The sequence below is a fragment of the Lissotriton vulgaris genome, chromosome 3_1, assembly GCF_964263255.1.
Source record: "Lissotriton vulgaris chromosome 3_1, aLisVul1.2, whole genome shotgun sequence".
NCBI classification, from domain to species: Eukaryota; Metazoa; Chordata; class Amphibia; order Caudata; family Salamandridae; genus Lissotriton; species Lissotriton vulgaris.
In genome coordinates, this window is record NC_141689.1 from 60,240,690 (window position 1) to 60,263,574 (window position 22,885).

The 22,885-nt window shown below is 44.3% G+C and overlaps 1 protein-coding gene across 1 annotated transcript in view; it reads right to left on the reverse strand.

The window, feature by feature from the left end:
- Window positions 1–443: 443 nt before the first annotated feature.
- Window positions 444–22,885, reverse strand: part of LOC147725948 (uncharacterized) — a 90,367-nt gene continuing 67,925 nt past the window's right edge. Inside the window, exon 4 of the mRNA XM_086960074.1 lies at window positions 444–789. Coding sequence (XP_086816200.1) covers window positions 592–789 — 198 coding nt within the window. The 3' untranslated portion in view covers window positions 444–591. The remainder of the gene's footprint in view (window positions 790–22,885) is intronic.

Consider the following 22,885-nt stretch of genomic DNA (forward strand, 5'->3'; position numbering starts at 1 on the left):
CCAATATTGAATTGACAAGGACCTTTACTTAAGAGTTAAAAACGTCAGTGCTTCAGTTGTTCACCTCTGAGACCCATCTGAAATCTGACTGAGCACTGCCTATTATCAGGCCCAGCTATCTGCAGCCTGTTGATAATATTGTAAAATAAACACAGCTTTCTCTTAACTTTAAAAGGAAAATATAACTATGTGCTTATTTAAAAATGATCTCAAGGCTGTGAGCTACTCGGAAGGTGTCTAGGAGCTACTGGTAGATCACGATTGCACCAGACTCATAAACATCTATCCATTTTCAGCAGTGTTATCCTACCCAAGCTTTTTATTTGTCTATCCCGTGTCACTTTCCTCTGTGTATTTATTTGTTCTCCTTCTCTCTCTGCTCTTCTAACCTGACACATTTGTATACAAGTTTAAAAATATTATAAAAAAGATAAGACAAAATGTTCTTTGTAAAGATCTTTAATACATATTCTAGTCACTAAGATACATTTGTATTTTGCAACAAATCTGCTTGGCATTACAGTAATATTTCATGTTTTACTGTGCTCACATATAGTGACCTGTGTGCATCCAGTGAAGGTGATATATTCTTTATTCATCAACTTGTTTGACTCTCAGGTCATAGAATGAGACTCCTTTCCAAATGCCCGAGACGACTGTTTCATGCCCAAAGACTGTGCAGACTTTAGCCGTGTAGGGCACATCTATAGTGGCTTTCTTGGCTTTGGCAATTTGACGGACAGCCTTTCCAGGTTCAACTTCAAAGTCTGATACCATTTTAAAGTTTGTCTGCAAAAATAGAGTTGTTTCATAAATACATTTTACACAGTTGTATCACATGTTTGTACTAGATTTTGCAAACAACATTAACCCTTTTTCCTGTTGGTGAGGAGATACTACAATGACTTGCATGAGGTGCCAGATAGCCAAAATTGAATTACCTAATTAGAGACATATTGGTTTATATAATTTGTAGTGGAATTTGTAGTGGTTCACATATCAAATAGACAGCTTATATATGAAGAATGCTAAATGTGCCTTTATGTGCACTGCATTGGTTAACATATGTTGTATTGCTTTGTATGCACTATACTGGCTGATATACAGGAACACTGGTTTCATTCATCAGTATGAAGGTTAAAGTTATGCTACTGGTACACAACTCAAGGGTATTGAATTGCATCATAAGGCATTAGGTTTAAAGAATACAGTTTTTAAACACAACATATTAGTTTCTATTACTAATTTACTAGCTTAATGCATTGGTGTATGCACGGTAAATACCTGTCTTTGTATAATACAATGGGATTCATGCACAATACACTGGTTTTATGGAATAGTGTATTTGTCTCCCTTCATATCGAATTGGTAGGAATTGCAATAGGATATCGCTATTGAGGAAATGTTAAACCATTTGTTCCAATGGGCCTAAGGGACAGATTTGCAACCATGATAGCTCTCGCAAACAGAGATTCGGCAGGCAGGGACCCACGGATCACTGGCTACCCTTAAAAAATGGGGCTGCATTTTTTTTTAAAGTTGCTTTATTGAAAAGTAAACTCAGACATGGTGGTCTGCAGTCCCCAGCAGACCACCATCCATGTGTTATTGCCAATGGGTCGCAAGGCAATTGCAACCCCATTGAGAATTGCTAATGTGTCTGAAACACATTAGTAAATATTTATCTATTTAGACTTTTACTTAGAGCGAACATTACCCAAGTGGGTATCGGGGATGTTACAGTAGACACCAGGGTGAGAGAAACATATACAGCAAATGTAAGTAAGCTATAATAGCAGTCACAATAACAATACAGGAAGTAGTAGTACTAAGGCGGGTGAAGAACACCCTCTAGTCCAAAAGGGATAAACAGTGCAGGTCATAGTGACAGGCGGCAGATCACAAGTGCAACTCATGTGATTTATTGGTGCCAGGGCGTATGTATGTATGTATGTATGGAATTTGTAAAGCGCAGGAATCACCCCCGTAGGGGTATCTCCACGCTATCATAGAGAGGAAGTCAGGCAGAAAAAAACAGACTAGGATAAAGCCCTAAATAATTCAGTTTTTAGGAGTTTCAGGAAGTGTAGAAGACTAGCGCATTTGACTGAGAAGGATCAAGAATGGCGTGGGTGTCGAGGTAGACCATTAATTGAGTATTAACATAGCACTCCGTCATTTTGCTCATCAACGGGAGGAGAGAAATGGGGCGATAATTGGAGAGCACTTCAGCAGGCAGCTGCTCTTTCTTCTTAATAGGTAGCACTTGAGCAGTCTTCCAGTCAGGTGGCAGAATACCTTCGCTTAAAGAAGTATTCAAAATCTCAGCAACTGGGGCGTAGAGATCCTGAGAGCTCGAGCAGGCATTTGTTCATCAATAGCACTTTCACTTGTTATTTGAAAGATGCAGGCAAAGGGTTAACTCTAATTTCAGAAGGAGGGCATTGAAGATTCTCGAGGCACTGCCAGAGTAGGTCCGATTGTAGATTTTCTTAAATTTCAACAGTTTCAATTGTAGGGACTTAGAGCTTCTTGAGGTTCTAGCCCCGCCAGATAGCTTCAATTTATGTGCAATGTACCTCAAGGTCTTGGATTGTACGGCTTTGTGTGTCATGCAGGCAATTGTTAACCAAATTCTTGCCTTGAAAGGGAGCCAGTTTAGTGATTTCAAATCCGTTGTGCAGTGGTTATCCTGTTTAGATCCAGAAATGAGCCTTAAAGTTGAGCTAAGGGAGGACCTTTGATCTAGAAATGTCATTTTAAGAGTCTCTTGTAAGCCGCAAAAAAATCGTAATTAGAGATCGCAAAATCAAATGTTCGTACATCTGGCCCAAAATGCCCATAGGTAGAAATGGTTTTCAATTGGCAAATTTCCAATTTCTTAATTCGAAATCGCAAAAGTAGAATTTCAAAGCCAAGAGTAACTACCACTTGATGAACACCCAAAAAAAAGTGGTGCACATGAAAAGCACACACAGGGTCCCATTTCTTATGTAAGAAATGATTTGTACATGTGCTAAGAAATTGTATATACGGAATCCCTTTTTGCAATTTCCTGTTCAGGGAATCACAAATTAAGTAGAAATCGCATTTTGAGATTTCCTATCAGCTTTGGTACATTAGAAAAGGCTGTTTTTCTAAGTGAAAACCCTTCCCTAAGGCTTTGGGAGAATGACATGGACCATTGTATGTTCACAGAAAAGACTGTATAACTCTCCCGAGGCTGCCCTAACAAATCGTCGCAAATATGGCAGAAATGTAACACTCACAGGGGGGACATCTGTGAGCCACCGAGAGACCTACCACTATCAAACGCTAAGTAAAGCTTACCTGTCTGACGTCTTGTGCTACCTTCTACCCCGATGGGGATAAGACTTTGAAGTGGAAAGTTGTCGATTGCAATATAGTACATGATATTGTCTGTAATGTGCTATGTATGTTTAATTTGTTATGAATAAAAAGAACATTATAAAAAAAAAGAGAAAAGGCTGTTTTGTATTTCATAACAGGCCCAAATTGTGATTCAGCCCATTAAGAAAAGCAAGAAGCTTGTGTGCATCGGGCCCTTAGTGTATTACTTAATGTAACTCTAGTTGCCTGTGTGTCTGATTTAGTCTTGATGATTTTGACTGGATATACTTCTGATGTGGAGTGAATCCCTGAAACCGGTCCTAGGATGCTTGTTTCCAGTCCAGAGAGGACCTGGCCTGGCAGTTCGGGCTGGACTGCTTCCATTGGTTGCATCTGGAAGTATCCAGGGCTTTTATTTAAAAACCTGAAAACCTGGTTCTTTCAACAGACTTAGCTTTTTTCCTCTCTGACTTTTAGCTTGTAGTGCGCCGGGACACTCCTTGAAGTAGCTGTGAGCAATATAAACTGTATATCATATCAAATCATATCATCAAATCATTGGGGAGCCAGGGGGGGATCCTATATTGCTCAGGCAAAAAAGAGTCCTATGGAGCAGAGACTATATTCTAACTGAACTCAAATGGAAGTGATGTATCAAGCTCTCAAACATTTTTCAAGAACAATAGACAACAATTCTGTACTCCTAAGGACAGACAGTATGTCAACAAAGGCTTAATAAGTAGGGGGACCCAAGTTTGAACCCCTTGGTGAAGTGTGTAAAACACATCTTTCAGGGGGCAAAGGCACATTAAGAGAGGGTTACAACAATTCATATTCAGAGGATTCTAAATGAGAAGGCTAAGCAGAGTATTTTGTTCTTCTCAGAATTTCCATATGACCCTGTGGTATTCATGGAGATTTACAAGTGGTGTGTTTAGAAATCAGAGGAATACTTTGAGAAATAATAAGTGACCTATTGTCATGGAGTGCTGACTCCTAAGCTGTTTGAGACAGAACTTTCGGCATCATATACAATCCGATGATAAACTGCTTTAATGTTTGAATACAGAATATAGTGCACTGTTTGTAAATAATATTTCCCAATGAAAGCAGGAGTTTTCTAAAGCTATAAAGATTAGGTTCGCTTTCAATCAAAAGCACTCTTTAAATCATGAAACAAGAAACCTGTTATGTCACACTGAGAGAAGTAACTTGTGTGTGAGACTTTAGTTTCAGGGGACAATTTGAGTTTTAACCAAGGACAATCATCTTGAGGGAACAGTAGGTCAGCATCAGATTCATACACCCTGAAGAACAAAGGCTGGTTAGTACAGGGCATAATTCAAGTCAGCCCTTTCCAAGCATGGTGTGTGTAGCAATTAGTGATCTGCTACTCTCTACCTACAGACAAATGTAAACCAACATTAGTGGAGCCTGCTGTAGTGAAGAACTTCCAAATCCAAATCCAAGACTCCACATTTGAATCCAGCATTACATTACAGTTGGTATGTGCAAGCATGAGGTGATTGTGAGTCATTTTTGTGGATTTGGGGTTTGATGTCAGGACTGCTAATTTCTCAGTTGTTTCCCTCACGCAAAATAAAAGTGCACCTGCTTGTTTAGTTTTTATTTTATTTATTCTTTTAGTTTATTATTTGTTGCCAGCCACCATGCATCACCATGTAGCCACTGTAACTATATCATCAGTGTTGATTATGTGATCTCGTTGGACCGCTCTGAAGGACTGGGTTATTTAAGACCCAGCGGTGCCAGGGGACAACACCTGAAACCTTCGTGGGTAACCTGCTCCGGCGTACAAATGACAGAGACACGGGACACTTCCTTCGGCGTCAAAGATTCGAGGTTTATTTACTGCAGGGAACACAGAAGTCACAGGAAGTACAACGAGTGTAGGTTCGAGGAGACTGCTTCAAATTGCTACTGTGGATCGCTCCTTTTATACAAATTTCTCCCATAGGGTTACATGGTACACACAAGTTTATAACTCGGTTCCCATAATTATCCCCGAGAGGGGTCACTTTGGTCCCTTTGATACATTCAAGATCCGGGGCATAAGTGCGGAAACATTTGGTGGTTCCAACTGTAAAAAACCCATCTTCCCACCATTAGTACATTCCAATCGGCAGTAAAACAGATCGAAAAAGGAACAAGGACAGGTGCAGAGGAAGATGGAAACAGTGGGGAGATCGAAAAGGGTGTAAAAGGGGTGGTATCGGGAAACACGAGCTACAGGCATCAAAGAGACGTGCCTAATGAGATGCACGGCTGAAACAATAGACCGGCACGGCAAGATGAGCCTCGAGCGGGGCCATCTGCCTTACAGTATCATCCCCCTCATCATAAAGACACTTTCAAAGGAGACGTGTGTCTTCCGCAAGAGTTTTGGGAATCCCAGGGTCGCGTAGCGGACAGCGTCCGTTCGCTGGCTACTTGAGGGCAAGAGACAAAATGGATGCCGTATCTAAGATGGAACCTGTGGGTACAGATGAAAAACCCACGTAACAAACGAACGGTTTAGGTCAGCACAGCAAAACTGCGCACACCCACTAAACTCGTCATTTGCGGTTCGTAGATACCAGACTCGACCATATTCGTGCGAGTTGAAAAGACCACTTACAATCGTCACGGAACCTCAGACGCTCCTTTTGCCCTCATGTAGGCAAGCACTAGTCGGAATCATACTCGATATTCATCAGACCATCTAGATGTTGCTGTAACATAGCTCTGTCCAACCGAGTCCCCTTGGTAACAGGCGGCTGTCTTATACACGTCGTCACATAAGGCAGGACCACACTGCACACAAAGGCAACACGTGAACAGGAACACTACAACAACTCCGATGATCATCAGAATCTTCCAATCCCAAGTCGACATCAGGCCCCAACATCCACGTGTATGGATTCAGAGATTTTGTGCAGCTTTGAGATGGCTTGATAGATGGTCGGAGCGTTATCTGGAATGAAAATACAGCAGCTCGAATGGATCACCTTACATTCCCCACCTCGATCTGCTAAGATCACGTCTAAAACCATACGGTTTTGTAACGTCATAAGCCTTTCCGCCTGAAGTTCTGTGGTGATATTACCAAGGGCACTGGCAGTAATATTAGCTGTCGATTCCACCACTCGAGTCAACTGTCTCAGGTTCCTACTATTAACCATAGGCCCCCAAAACGGGAGGAAACCCTTGAAAAAGTCTCCTGCCTCTTGACCGGCAGTGTCCTCTTCGCTAATTACACCTCTCACAACTCTAGTTTTGTGATAGTCTGCATCTACAGTGAACGTCGGAGGCAACAGATTTGCGATAAAACATGAGCCCACAAAGTCGGAGGGCAACCATGCATACGCACGATCATGGCAGACAAAGTATGTACCCTTGGCAGCCAGAAACACAGGGGACGAGACCATCGGCAGAATGTAATTCTCGGTGCAAGCACTCTCTCCAAGTCGAGCTTTCGATCTTCGGCCACGACCCATTAGACAAAAATGACCAATGTGGGGTACGACCCATATCGGAGGCGAGCTTTTAAGCTGTTTTTCACTCGTGAGCGCACTATACTCAACCTTACTCAGGACCCTATAGGCTTGTACCTCTTCCTCTGGGATGAGTGACGGCTCATAGATATCTCTATCTAAATCTTCTATCGCTATTGACAAAGGCTTATGATACGAGCCAGGGCCAAAGTAGGGAGAACGTGGCTCTCGACTGGGGTAAGAATCTAGTGCGCTTCGAAACATTGTTTGGAATGCTCGAGCTGAACCCTGGGAACTATACGGTAAGACCAGATATGTAATTCCCTTATGCGTGGTATGTGGCATTAGCCCACACACCCAACAATTAGTAGTGTTAACCACTAACTGGTGCTGATGGAGGAGCTGAATAAAGGAATTATTTCGGAATTCTGCACGTCTAGCCTGCTCGTGTTCGGGTAGGATATGGAAAGAATGAGGGGATGCAGTGGAGATAAGTTTAGGGTCAGAAGTAGGAGTAGGTATGGCAGAAGGTAAGAAGTACGACATCATGTAATACACCCCACCCACCAATAGTGCAGAAACAGTCAAAAGCAATACGAACATTTGAAACATAAAACATTTGGTACGAATAAGTTGTTGCAGTTTGAATCTTTGCGCCTGAGCTTCGTCCAAGTCCATCAGCTTTGAAAACGCCATCCCCAGTGACCGTCCGCAACGTTTCTTGACGCACTTCGTTCTGTGTAGTAGTAGTCAATCCCTAGGAGTTCCCAGGAACCCCTAGCCGGCTAGGAGGTTTTATGAACAATCAACGCATGAAATAAAAGAAAGAAGAGAAGAAAACAAACAGTGATTTGTGATTTGTCCATTGGCTGCAAAGTGAATTTTCGTACTAGCTCAGGATAAATGTTGTGCGATGAGGGAACAGAGTCCTGCTGATCAGTCGAATGTTCCGGTCTTGAGTCTTTTGGTGGCAAATGTTCAACAATGTCTTTCTGCTGCACTGAGGATTCTCCGACAGGTTGTGCGTCGCTAAAAGGTACAAAAGCCGGCAATCCTTCGGATTCAGCTGAAGCAATGTCCCTCCTCACCCACGAGTCTGCCGGTAACGGTATAGGAACTTTCTTCGTATGGGTGGCATGCACCCAATTTTTCCGGCCTTCTAAACGGACGGCAGTCCTCGTGGCAAGGAGGACCTGGTAGGGTCCAGTGAAACGGGGTTCCAAATTCTTCTTACGGGCAAAGTTACGTGTTACCACCCAATCTCCGGGCTGGAGCTGGTGGCCTGGACCCTCCGTCTGCGTCGGTAATGCTTCGTAAACCTGTTGGTGAATTAACCTTAGTTTAGCAGTCAGATCATAAAGATAATCAATCAACATTGGATACTCAAGACTAGAGAACACACCCGGTCTAGGGACCCCCCAAATATTCGCAGGACGACCGAACACTATTTCATAGGGACTAAGCCCTACTTGGGAGTGTACTGTCGTCCTTGTTGACAACAAGGCAAGGGGCAAAGCGTCAGGCCACGAGAGACCAGTCGTAGCCTGAATCTTAGCCAGTTTGAGCTTAAGGGTGCCATTGTACCCCTCAACCAAACCTGCTGACTGGGGATGATTGGCGCTGTGGAATTTTTGATTAATTCCAAGGCCCTTACACACACTCTTCATCACACTCCCCACAAACTCACTTCCGTTATCAGACCATACAATCCGAGGCATTCCATACCGAGGAAAGTATTCCTTCAGTAGGATTTTCGCAGTCGACAGGGCAGTATTGTCTTTGAGAGGGTAGGCATCAATCCATCGGGAGAACGCGCAAACCACAACTAAAACATATTTCAGGTTGTTGCATCGCTCCATATGGATGAAGTCTAATTGAATCACCTCAAAAGGACATGAAGGGGGAGCAAAATGGCCAGGGGGTGTTGGGGTTCCCTTACCAGGATTGTACAACATACATACCATACAATTCTTAACCAACCGTTCAGCACATTTCGTGATACCATCATTCTTCCACACATGGGACAGCAACTTACAAATACCTATCACGCTAATATGTGCTAACCCATGTGCCATTGTCACAACAGCGAGCACATACGCATCCGGCAACATCCATCTCTTATGTTCAGACAAATCAACCCAACAACCATTCGCATCCAACTTTCCCGTACTTTCTTGCCACTTCGTCTTTTCAGTCTCGGTGGCCTCATCTTGAATCGCTTTCACACTCTTGATAGTGTCCTCACACATACTAGTCTCTGTAGGCCACCTAACCGAACTCGTCACATACATTCTAGTGCTAAGGTTCCGGGCAGTCTCCTTAGCAGTCTCATCCGCAAATGCATTACCACGACCAACATCATCCGTCACCTTACGATGTGCACTACATTTAACAATCGCTACCTGCTTAGGCAATGTAAGTGCATCCAAAAGATCATTCACAAGCTGTCCATGCTGAATCTTCGTACCATGCGACGTCATAAAACCTCTCTCTCTCCACAACCGTCCAAAGCTATGGGCGACGCCAAATGCATATTGGCTGTCGGTAAACACATTCACATGTTTCCCTTTCGCTAACACACATGCTCTAGTGAGAGCAATCAGTTCTGCAGCCTGGGCAGAGTTCTGATTCAATCTCGCAGCTTCCACAACAGTATTCAAAGTTACAACGGCATACGCAGTAGTCACATCACCATTCGGCAATTTAAAACACGAACCATCCACATACAAAGTTCCATCTGGATTTTCCAAAGGAGTGTTTTTAAGGTCCACTCGACCTTTTGTTTCCTCTTCAGTCCTCAAATAACAGTCATGTTCTGCTATTTCATCTGACTCCGTGCTAATTGGCAACAAAGTCGCCGGGTTCAGGACATTGCAACGTTTTATCTGAATATGACTTGCCAACAGCGTCAATTCGTACCCAGACAACCTCGCACTCGTCAAGTGCTGAGTTTTCGTACGATTCAAAAGAGTGTCAACTGCATGCGGAACCATCACCGTAAGCATATTATCCATGACCAATACTGCTGATTGTCGGATGGAGACCGCGGCTGCCGCTGTTGCTCTCAAGCAACTTGGCAATGCTCTAGCTACCGGGTCCAAGGTCGAGGAAAAATATGCACATGGACGTTGCTTACCACCAAAAGGTTGCGTTAAGACACTCAAAGCACACCCTTCCCTCTCGTGAACATATAATGTAAACGGCTTACTGTAGTCAGGGGTACCTAACACAGGAGCCGAACACAATGAGTCACGCAATTCAGAAAAACTCTTCTGACATTCTTCCGTCCATGGCAAAGGAGTCGAAACATCCTAACACGTAAGAGCCACCAATGGTTTCGCTAGCAATGAAAAATTTGGAATCCAGTGCCTGCAATACGACGTGATACCTAGAAAGGCACGCACATCTCTTTGGGTTGTTGGCACAGTCATTCGCGCAATTGCTGCAATTCTCTCTGGGGTCAACCGCCTTCCTTCCTTTGACAATAAGTGACCTAGATAGGTTACTTCTTGACAACAATATTGGAGTTTAGAAGGTGACACCTTGTGATGTAAGTCACAGAGATGTTGCAGCAACGACACCATAGCAATTTTGCAAATGTCCTGAGTATCTGCAGCCACCAATAAGTCATCGACATATTGGATTAAGGCCGCACCAGCCGGCAACGTAAACGCATCCAGTTGACCCTTCAAGGCTTGACTGTAAATCGATGGACTCTCACAGTAGCCCTGAGGAGCACGTTTAAACCGGAAGCTGCGACCACCAAGAGAGAAACCAAAAAGGTCTCTGCTTTCTTCGGCAATCGGAATGCTAAAGAAAGCATTCTTCGAATCGATCACTGAAAACCAAGATGCAGAAGCTGGAATCAGAGTCAGTAGCGCCGTGATGTCAGGCACAACAGGAAACTGAGGAATCACAATTTTATTCACCTCCCGTAAATCAATAACAAAACGATAAACAGGCGGTTTCGAAGGATCAGTACGTTTTAGAATGGGCAGTACAGGGCTGTTGCACACGTTTCCCCGAGTTTCTTCAATAACATCTTTCTCGATCACATCATAGATGATCGCTAACAGTGCTCGTTCACCATCAAGAGAGATTCGATACTAGGGAATACGTGGCAATCGTGCATCAGATTTCAGCTGAACAACATAAGGGGAGATGTCAAGTAGGCCCACATCATTGGGACCCGTTGCCCACAAAGATGCAGGAAGAGAACTCAATTCCGGTGGAAGCTTATCGAGAGACAAATACATAGGAGAGACAACCCTCTCACCTAACGTAAGCTTTACACCCGCAGGAGAACAATACAAAGTTGCATACAAACGTTTTAGCAAATCCAGGCCCAAAAGATTTTCACCACAACCAGTAGTTAAAATCAACGGAGCTTGAAGCTCACGAGGCCCAATTGTAAGGGGCAAAGGGCGCGAAACTGGATTGCTAACGGGGGCGCCAGAGAATCCAACGGAAACATTTGTTAAGCCAGACAAAGGTGCGCCAGGGAGTTTCGAATGCATTATGGAACTTTTCGCTGCACCAGTGTCCAACAGAAAAGGCTCAACGACACCCGAAGTAGCAACTGCGACGTAAGGCCCTCTCTGATCAACCGGAACTGATACCACTCCCTCTCCTTGTCTATGGCTGTCCTAGTAATTACTGTCGTCAGTTCCCTGATCGACGTAATAATCGTCTACATTGTACTGCGCAGATCGTCCTTGCGATAATCCACGCTGATCAAAACAGTTATTGGAATTCGATGAGTTATCTGATCGATCATTTTGAACACCACGACCCCTACCGCGTGATGTCTGCTGAGAACCACCACGACCTCCTCTAGATGCGTTACCATTATTACGGTCATTCAAAACAGGACAGTTGAATTTTAAATGACCCTCCTGTCTACAATAGGCACACTGATTGTACCCTAACGAAGATCTTTGGGAAGAGGAGTCATTTCGAGATTGCAACCTAATCGATTGCGACTGCGATCTATTTTGCTGAGAAGCATTCTGATTCGAACGCGGAGGATAGGCCTGCTGCAACAACACTTTCGTTTTAAGTTCCTTCGTCTTTTTATCAGCGCGGTCGTTCTCTTCTTTTTCTCTGTTTTCGTAATACTGTGCCGTAGCCAATATTTGAGCGGATGTAGAGACAGCCCACGCACTCTCAGAATTTCTTAATTTATTGCTCAAGTCGGGCAATAAATTAGAAACAAATTTATCCACAAACAACCGCTGACCACCCTCAGTGCCCATATCCTGACCACTATGGTCGATGAATGCCTCCTCAAATCTCGTAAAGAAATCAGAGACACTCTCGTCCTTCTTCTGTTTACAAGCTGACAATTTGTCCCAGTTTACCCTCATAGCTGGCATAAGTGTTTTCATCATGGTAATGATTCTCTGAGGCAAAGCCGTAATAAGCTGTTCGGGCTTAGCTCCACCAATTTGTTGTGTATCTGCCGCAGTAAGGGCAGCCCAATCACCACCTAATTCGTTGGCATGATCTTCCTGACGAATCTTAGCCCATACCGGTTGCGGTACGACGTTGCCAAACAGCATATCGATATCGGCAAGATTCATTATCGTAGCGTCTACGAGCTGCGATAATTCCTTATAATATCCTGCAGGATTTTTGCGAGGATCGGGCAAAGATTGCTTCATCTGTAAAACTTCAGAGCGTTTCCATGGGAGATGTATCCATACTCTCTGAAAATGTGGCAGAATCGGCGGAACTTGGGCAGCATCACCTGGCATCCACACTGGTGGAACTTCACGCATGGGAAACTGACCAGACATATCTAACTGTCTCTCAACATCCTCAACAAACAATGCTTGAGGTATCGGAGAGGGGCGGAAAGATAACAACCGTTCAACAGCGCGTTGAACGTTGGTATCCACTATCATTCCGCTCGAGAACTGAAGCTGTAGATCAGACAAAGCGGTCAATACATCGTCAGATGCATCGGCCGATATCTGATCGCGCAGAACCTTACACATTTCTTCGAACACGTACCTCTGTGTCGGTACATTAAATTGACAGAACGTATTAAGTACAGCACGTGGTGGATTTCTAAGAGGGTGCGTCATCCAACCCATCGCCATGTTATATAGCGCAGCACGTTCCCTGTTACCGGGAAGCTGACTACGTCTTTGAGGACCGTCCGAACCAGCGGACCCAAGAACAGGTCCAAGAGAATTAAAGAAGCTGGCCGCAACAGGAGAAGTACGGCATCGAGTAGATGGAGAAGTATAGCATAAAGGATTAACAAGAGAAGGAGTAGAAACAGAAGAAGCAACTGGAGTAAGTAGAGTAGGAGCAGTAGCGGGAGCAGGAGCATGCGGAAGCGGAGGAGCAGTAGGAACAGCAGTAGGCAAAGGAGCAGGAACAGTCAGAAGAATGGGTACTGGTGGAGGAACAGGTTGAGGAGCAGGTTGAGGAACAGGTACAGGGGGAACCACAGGAGGCGTGGTACCCTGTACATACGGAGGTGGCGACTTCATAAGATAGGACATTAAAGGATCCTCAACTAATTCTTCCTTGTTATCCGACTCCGTAGGCAAAACAGGATAGCATTTATCTATGGACATACGTTGTAGCCTATCAAACACTTCCTTTTCCTTTTCCTCCTTATCACGCTGAAACTGCTCTGCTTTCTTTACAATGGCAGCAACACCATCTCTCTGATTGCGTTTAGTCTGTCTGATCTCTTTCTGTCGGGCTTCTTTACGCCACAACCGAAAGGCATCAAACATGGCCGGCCTTGACTTTTTCTCAAACAATTTAGCCTCAAGATTATCTAAGATCGGAGTCTCAAAACTACCATGGGGTGGCCAACTAAGGACACCATCTTTTTTAGTGTAACGAATCCAATATTCATTAAAAGTAATTGGACCTAACCCGTGCTTACTGTAGAGCTCATAAGTGGGAGTTCCAACCGGAGGTATCGGACACGAGTCCTCCAGTCGGGAATCCGTACAACAACGTCTGAAACAACTAAACAAAGTACTACGACCAGGCATCTTGCACACTAGCCGAGTTTCACAAACTTCAAGGGTTACGGGATTTACCAAGTCCCAGCAAAGAGCAAAAACCCTCGGTTTTTGGCGACTGCAGACGTCAAACAACACAACAAAGTACCAAGAACCACAAATGCAATGGAACCATGCAACAACTAAGCAACCACAACCAAGGACTCTGAGAGCGACCCACAAACACTTAACTCAAAGATCGATGGCGTCACCAGGAAGGCCCGTCAATCGTCTCGCTATACCAAGGTCTACGCCAGGCGCCAAAACAGGTCTACAGTCAGGGCAGCAGTCTGTCGCAGCCGTCAGGAGGCGGGAATCTTCGCGGGAAAAGTCTTCGGGCCACTTATTTCGACAACAGGATCGATGAAGCGGAGTGCACCTTCCCTTGGAGATTTCACACGAAGTTCCTCACGATCGTCGGGCTTGGACCGGTACCACTGATGCAGCCCCACGTTGGGCGCCAACTGAAGGACTGGGTTATTTAAGACCCAGCGGTGCCAGGGGACAACACATGAAACCTTCGTGGGTAACCTGCTCCGGCGTACAAATGACAGAGACACGGGACACTTCCTTCGGCGTCAAAGAGTGAGGTTTATTTACTGCAGGGAACACAGAAGTCACAGGAAGTACAACGAGTGTAGGTTCGAGGAGACTGCTTCAAATTGCTACTGTGGATCGCTCCTTTTATACAAATTTCTCCCATAGGGTTACATGGTACACAAAGGTTTATAACTCGGTTCCCATAATTATCCCCGAGAGGGGTCACTTTGGTCACTTTGATACATTCAAGATCCGGGGCATAAGTGCGGAAACATTTGGTGGTTCCAACTGTAAAAAACCCATCTTCCCACCATTAGTACATTCCAATCGGCAGTAAAACAGATCGAAAAAGGAACAAGGACAGGTGCAGAGGAAGATGGAAACAGTGGGGAGATCGAAAAGGGTGTAAAAGGGGTGGTATCGGGAAACACGAGCTACAGGCATCAAAGAGACGTGCCTAATGAGATGCACGGCTGAAACAATAGACCGGCACGGCAAGATGAGCCTCGAGCGGGGCCATCTGCCTTACAGTATCATCCCCCTCATCATAAAGACACTTTCAAAGGAGACGTGTGTCTTCCGCAAGAGTTTTAGGAATCCCAGGGTCGCGAAGCGGACAGCGTCCGTTCGCTGGCTACTTGAGGGCAAGAGACAAAATGGATGCCGTATCTAAGATGGAACCTGTTGGTACAGATGAAAAACCCACGTAACAAACGAACGGTTTAGGTCAGCACAGCAAAACTGCGCACACCCACTAAACTCGTCATTTGCGGTTCGTAGATACCAGACTCGACCATATTCGTGCGAGTTGAAAACACCACTTACAATCGTCACGGAACCTCAGCTCGCTCCATGCTGCCTCAACAATCTCACAGAGAAAAAAAAAGCATTTTCATAGATACAATGAGCAAGCTGTATTGCCATGTGAAACACTGAAGGAGAACCAGTGTCACCAAGTCTCACCACACAGATTGGCATTGCAGATCCTTCTCTTTGCTACAATGTTCCAACTTTAGTGGTGTCTCATAGTCCTGTGTTTTGAGGAAGCATTTCTTCCACAGCAGTCAGTCAAACAGATAATCATCAACATAGTACTTTTTAGGGTGCTGAACACTAGTTGTGCTGTGGGAGGGCTTTTTCGCTTCGCATGCAAGTTAGGCCACAAGCCAGTAGCAGAATTGATTACTTTATATAAATCAAAATGCGTGTCCATTGACACAGCAGTCGGCGGGCACCTTTCCTCAAGCAAGGTTCAAGGCAGCTGTCCTATCAGGATGCAGAACATCCAAGTTCCTGTTGCCAAACTCGACAATGAGAGTTGGCCATCAGTAGCCAAACGCTTTTCCTCAGTTGCTTTTGTTGGTTTTCTTTGGTGATGTCTCCTGATACTGGGTAATGGGAAATATTGACTAAATAACCTGGAGTTTTGCTTCATATGTATACTAAGTCTGTAGACAGAGATTTTGCACTCCACTAGTCCATCATTCGGACCAATTTCAGAATGTTCCTAACTTGTGAGTATTCCTTCCATATTGGACAAACCTATGGAGTGAATATAAATGCTGTGTGGGCTGCAAGCTCCCTGTCAGGGAGACCTAAAATAAAAGATAGAGAGGCTTCCTCACTCAGTTATTCCCCAAACTGTTGGAGGTTAACACATCTGAGAAAGAAAGGAACAGGAAGGTAGTTAAGATCACCCCTACATTTCAAAAGGACAATGTATCTCCTATCCAGCATTGAGTATTGTGCTTTTGAAAAGATATAATGAATTCTTTAGATTAGAGCTGCAATTTCAAACTTGTTTACAAGTTCACACTTTTGTTCTCTGGCATGTATGATGAGCCACCTACACATAGGCTATTCAAAACTGATTCAAGGGCTGAAACAGTCAAGCACAACACATATTCTCAACATTTATCATGCTAAACATAGATAGTGTAAAGACTCATACAACATCCATGTCCCTCTGGTTTGCACTCTGTATCAGAGCTGGTCTCTTCCCTTGGGGTCCTATTCCTGCTGAGCAGAGCTCTCAATAGTGGAGAAGTCTGCAGAGGGAGACTGGTTTAGGACTACCTTTTCCTTTTTCACAATGGCAAAATCAACAAACAGATGATCATCAACATAGTACTTCTTAGGGTGCTGAACACTAGTCGTGCTGTGGAAGGCCTTTTTTACTTTGCATGCAAGTTAGGCCACAAGCCATTAGCAGAATTGATTACTTTATATGTATCAAAATGCTTTTCCAATGCTACCTACAGGGCAGGAGTATGGGGAGATCATAAAAGTAGACAACTGCAACCACTAGAAAACAAGTTTTTTAAAAGATTGTTGATGATCCCAAAAAGCGCCTCTACAGCATTCTGTCACTCTGAGGTAGGGGTGGATTTTATTGCAGATCGGATTAATATTGCCCCACTGATTCTCTGGGCTTCACAAGGGAAATTATCAAGGATTGCATGATGCTGGATAATGCTGAGGCTACCCCATGGCTTCATTATGTGAAAGGAAAATTCAATGAAACAGGCCTAGGGCATTATTATTATAATCCTGCCAGCATCGATATAAACATGAAACTGATTATAAAAGATGCATTTTTTGCGGAGCTTGATTATCGCCGGTGGCAATCAGGGCTGCAACCTCAGTTAGATCAGCCTCTTTTGCAACAGCAATTTTACTTGTCCTTCACCACGAATGCGCACTTCGCAGTTTTATTGACTAGGCTTTGGCTTTCCTCAGTGCACTTTTTTAGTGGCCTTTTCCAAACAGGCTTGATGGTGCAATAACCTCACCCCTTGCCCTTGTGATAGTTCAGCACTGCAAAGCTCCCTGTACCATACTCTATTCTGCACATTTTACAAAGAGACATGGGCACGGTTCCTTATTCTACTTTTAAGAGAAACCCGACCCGTAATTACCAGGAGGGCTTTAATCTCTTACGCTCCTTGTCCACTGCAGTTATTGGTACTGCAGTAACACATTTTATTAGAATTGCATTTTTAATATGGAAATGGTATGAAATGTAATTGAAATGGGTGTTTTCTTTTTTAGAAACTTGAATTTTAAACTTTTTATAAAATGACATATCATTGCATACATGTTATTCATTTTTAATGTATTTAATACTTGTATGGTCCATTTCTGAACCGACTAAAGTTATTCATGACTCAACTTGACTACTTCTTAGTCCTATCAGTAGAAGGCCTTGGGGAACTCTTTGGGTTCATCCAGTGCAATTGATCTTCTTCCTTAAAAGGATCTGAGAAGAGTGAAATGCAAGAAGAATAATTGACTGACCTACATAAAATATTGATACCACTTTTGGAAGAAAGCATGCATATATTCAATGAACCAGTGTGTTTAGGGACTAAGGTTGTATACAGAAGTTAAGCCAACAACACCTGAATTCTGCTAAAGTAATCCAAAAAAGGGATTGCAAGGAGGAACACAGTTTTCGCAGTAACAGGTAGAGCAGTGTAACTGTGCAGGGCTTTAAATGGTTCACAAATCAGAAAGGTCAATATGAGATTTCATTCCCACTGTAGCATGATAAAAGGAGAGGGGGATACATGTGAGAAAGTTCTAAATAAAGTTACAACAAAAGATGACTTGAACAAAGGGGGCTGATCATACAGAATATAAAAAAGGCTAAAAGTGGCCAAAAGCTAACTTAAATGATGCCCACAACATAACATGGTTGGTCAGGTCAAAGGACATATCAAGCAATAGAACTTCAGACATGTTTGCCTGTAAGGGGTCAGTATTCTCTGCTCACCCACAGAGGAATATGGAAGGAGTATAAATAGTGTATGATCGAAGGGTGGCAAGTGGTCCGAGTGACATAAACTACTTCTGCTGAAAGTTAGAAGCCTTTCAGCTAGCTCCAGCTGATCTTCTGCATCAAGGCATAGGATGTGGAGGTCCCGGTGAAACATGCTGCCCCACTAAGAACAGACCCCACTAAAGAGGAAGTCAAAGTGGATGGCTGAGGTCCAGGATCAGAGTTTCAGAATATAATACCATTTGAGGCCACTAGAATCACATGTGAATGGTATTGCCTCACTTTCAATAGAACAGAATAGAAAAGAATAGAAGAAGAGGCAGTGGCAGTGGCAGTAACACATACAGGTCATTAATATTTCGTACCTTCCAGAACATGGAAAGAATGCCATAATTCTAGGAACATGTTCAGAATGTGCAGAAAATGAATATACAAAGCCAAAGTCCCACCCAAACTGCTTTCACATTTGGAGGTACTTCATCCTTTTGTAGGCATACCTAAGAGACCTTTGAGGGTAGAACTGAAAAACGCAAAGCAAAGGCTTTGACCATTTTGCAAAGGGGCAAAAAAAGTCCACCCAGTGCCTGCCCCTTATGGCAAAAAACTCTTTAACAGTTTCTGGGTATCAATGGTGTAAATAGTCTACATGATGGCCCCTGTTGAATGTATCTCCTCAGAGGTACTCACTGTGTGAAAAAACCTCAAAAAACTAAAGGCATGTGAGCCCAAGCCACCCTGCTTGTTGCAGTAGCACATAGCAGTCACATTGTTGCTGAACACCTGGATCGAAATGTCACTGATTAATGGTACAAACTGCTTGAAGGCCAACCATATGGAACACCAGTCCAAAAGATTTCTGTGGTGACATTGTTCCAACGGGGATCATAGACCCTGGACTTCCACTTTGTCCAAGCAACCTCCCTTTTGAGAGATGATGCTTCAGTTACTATTTGATGCATCTGTTATCACTGTGGCCACTTGCAAGGGAGGACAGATTAGCCTGCCTCATGTCAGTTTAGTGCCAACCATCCATCACTGAAAGCCCCACATCAGAAATGCTGATCTTGGGAGGGCAGGGCTGGTGAGGCATAGAGGCAGTGGCATACCCACTAAGCTCCTGCACCATTTGGGCAATGTGAGTAGTTACCACCAATTCAATTGGTCCAAATTGGCCGTCCAAGCATGGGGAAGATGGCATCTGATCCCTGACGATGAGACGCAGCTGTTTGGTGATTGAAGATGGACAGGCCTGCAACACTGCGGCCCCGGGAGGAAATATGGCACCAAAACATGGGGAGCCGGGCGTGGCCTGTGGACAGGCTGTGCGGAGCTTAGACCGGGACCCAAGCGGAAGGCAGAGAGCGAGGGCAGAGAGTCGGCCACCAACAACAATACAATACACATTGGGACCAGAGCCCCACACGAGTGAATGCTCCCTGACAGTGTTGTAATGCGGTAAGCCCTTGAGGGCCCCGGAGGAAACAATTTCAAAGCCACAAATGAGTGACGGGCCGCTATGGAACTTAGCTCTTTGAAATTTCAGGGTCTGGAAAATGTGGGATGATTGGAACCCCCCCATGGTGGAGTTGAGATTGAGCAAGACTTGCATCGTCCAGTGAGAGCAGGTCCACGGAAACTGTCCAGTAGGCACCACCACTGAAATTAGGGTCTCAGATAGAGAGTCCATGCTTTGGCCCCAAGAATTTAAACTACTAGACACATAGTAATTGCTGTAGAGATGGGGAGCCCTGCCGCCCCCATCACCCCCTGGCTCAGTGGAGGTGAACCTGCCAGGTACTGCAAGGAGATGCAGGGGTGATAAACAAGAGGAGGCAACAACACAGCACCCAAAGGAGGCCAGGGACTGATCCTCAACTCCTTCTCAGTAACAGACTACACCTGGAGAGATTGTCAGAGCCAGCTGTATGGTAAGAGGTGGACGGATCGGGTTGGAGAGTGGAGTATGCTGATGCCAATTAAACATTGGCCACAGGAACTGTGAGGACAGATGAGAGGTACTCGTGCACTGGGAGCAGTGGTTGCAATAATAAAAGCAGGTCATAACCCTGTGCAAAAAATGCTGCCCTGTCAGAAGCCACCCTGATTATGCATACCTCACAATGAGATGGCAAGGCCGTCCAAGTACTCAAACACTCTGCAGGCAGTGCCAACAAACTAGAGGAGAAGACTGATTTTCATAACCTGGGAGGTGTGAAAAGGAGAGGTTGAGTAACAAACCCACGCGGCCACCGTGGGGAGAGGACGTACAGGGAACACTGGTGGGCCTGCTCAGCTCCAACCGCCAGTAGCGGAGAGAAGACTGGGCTCTCACACAGCGATAATCCTAACAGCTGTTAAAGACACTAAAGAGGTGCTGAAAATTGAAATGGTAGTGTCATATAGGTAATGCTTTTTTATATATTGTGTTAAGTTAGCATGAGTTTATTAAATGTTTAAACAACATATTTTCCTTCGGCTTCAGTTTGCACACGACACATAATTGTTATTGTAGCTTTCAACCTAGACGAAAGATGTGATTTATTGAGAATAATATGTTATTGCTCTGATATCAGTCGTGCTTGGTACACTTGGTACACTGTCTGCACACTGAGATCTATATCCTCTAAGAATAACCTAACACAAGGTTGCTGGGAGGCCTGATCCTCGCACCACATTAGACATAACACAAATAATGTTGCTGCCAACATTGGGCTCTACGCGGGTTTAAGATAGAGTTACTGAGAATGCAAAAACACACTTGATGGTGCTTCGCACGAAGAGAGTTGGTAGCTGATGATGTGATCTTCTTCTGCTGACATTTAGAGGTATGGGCCCGCCCCGCTAAAACCCAAATAAGACCTTCTTAGATATAATGTAGTATGCTAAATAGGGTGCGCAAAATATAGGTGATACATATTTCTATAGATTTTTGCATTATAATATGCTATCACCGTTCGCTTACTATGGACTAGTGACTATGCTGATAACTCTGATTTTTATAATATGTATGTTGGTATTATATAAGATACTGTGTTTGAGAACCTTGCATTGAAAAATAAATATTTCAAACTTGCACGTGTGTTCTTTTACTCCCCGTTGTGGTTTGAAATGATTATAGAGCGAAAGAGTGTTCATGTGTTCCACGATACCTGAGGTACCCTAAGTTCATGTTCTGGATTGTCTAAGTCATTGGGAGTTTGTTATGACCAATGAGACACTGTAGCCAGCTAGGTAAGGGGATTGCTGATACTAAGGTGAGTTTTGGGTCATCCTAATTCACCAAGGTTCTATATCTCTGTGCACAGTTCTGTGGGAGAACGGAAACCCTGCTACAGTAGCACATAATGTGAACATACTTAGGGAAGACCATAGGAAACTGATCAACATAGTGGCCGAAATAAAATCAAATTTGGTGCAAACTCAACCCTCAGTTCTGGGCCAGGGCGATCGCATTTCACAGCTTGAAAAAGAATTGTTGCTGCTGCGAGGGAACGTTAATGATGCGGAGGGCTGCTCACGGGGAAATAGAGTTAGGGTGGGGGGGAGAGAGCAGAGGGCCCATCTATGGAATTGTTCTTGGAGGACGGTGGAGCAGGCCCTATGAGTGCCAGGTAAACCAATGCACCTGGGGCCCTTCCTAGGGCAGTGGTTGTAAGACTCCAAAACTACAGAGACAGAGCTGTGATCCTGCAGACGGCTCTATCACACTGGCCCTTGGAGGTGGAGGGGGCCATGGTTACTCTTTGTCTGGACTATACTGCAGTGGTTCAAAAACAGAGAGAGACGTTTAAACAATTAAGAGACAGCTACGGAGTTTGGATATACAATTTGTGTTGTTTTTCCCCCCAACAGGCTCTGTGTCATACTAGACGGTGAAATTTACTTTTTCCTCTAACTCAAAAGAGGTCTGGGAGTGGCTAGAGAGCTGAGGGTATCGAATCCCTCCAGGAGAACACGAAGATCGCTTCACATCAGAATTGAGAAAAGCAAAGACACGACGCAAGCGGCGGAGGAGACTGACCCAGAGGCTGTGCAGGGACCAGGCAGAGATTAAGAGAGCAAAATTGGTGAAGGTGCTACACCGACAACAAACCACAAATGTGGGCACAAGATGCGATGTCCTCAGGGCAGTGGGGGAGTCAGAGTCTGGGGTCTCAGGATAGGAGACACCGGCCCCACTGGTGACACTGACTTTGGAGTAAATAATACAATCTCCACAAGGACACCGGCAACATGGGGGACTGCCTGTTCCCTACCTGGCTAAGGCAACAGCAGGTTGGAACTGCCTAGAATCATTGTGGAGGAGCACATGGCTGGGAGAGGTATTCGGTCTTTGTGGTTTCTGTCAGTGAGACGTAATAGTGCTCAGTACACAACCAAAAAACTAAAAAAAAAAAAAATACAGACAAAGGAACTGTCCAATTAAAATGTTAGATTAAGCAGAATCGAAGGTCATGGTATTGGTCAGACAGGTACTTCTGTCTGTCCAATGCTGTGACCTTCTCTGCCATCACAACAAAAAAGGAAGGAACGACAAAGACACGTTTTTGTATCAAAGTACTCAACACAATCAAAGAACATTAAAAGAATCATTCATCAGAAAAGGGAGCTTATACACCATGAACCAGACTTTAATGGTTTATTTGCCAAAAAACCCTTATTTGCATCCACCCTATCGAAGACCCTCA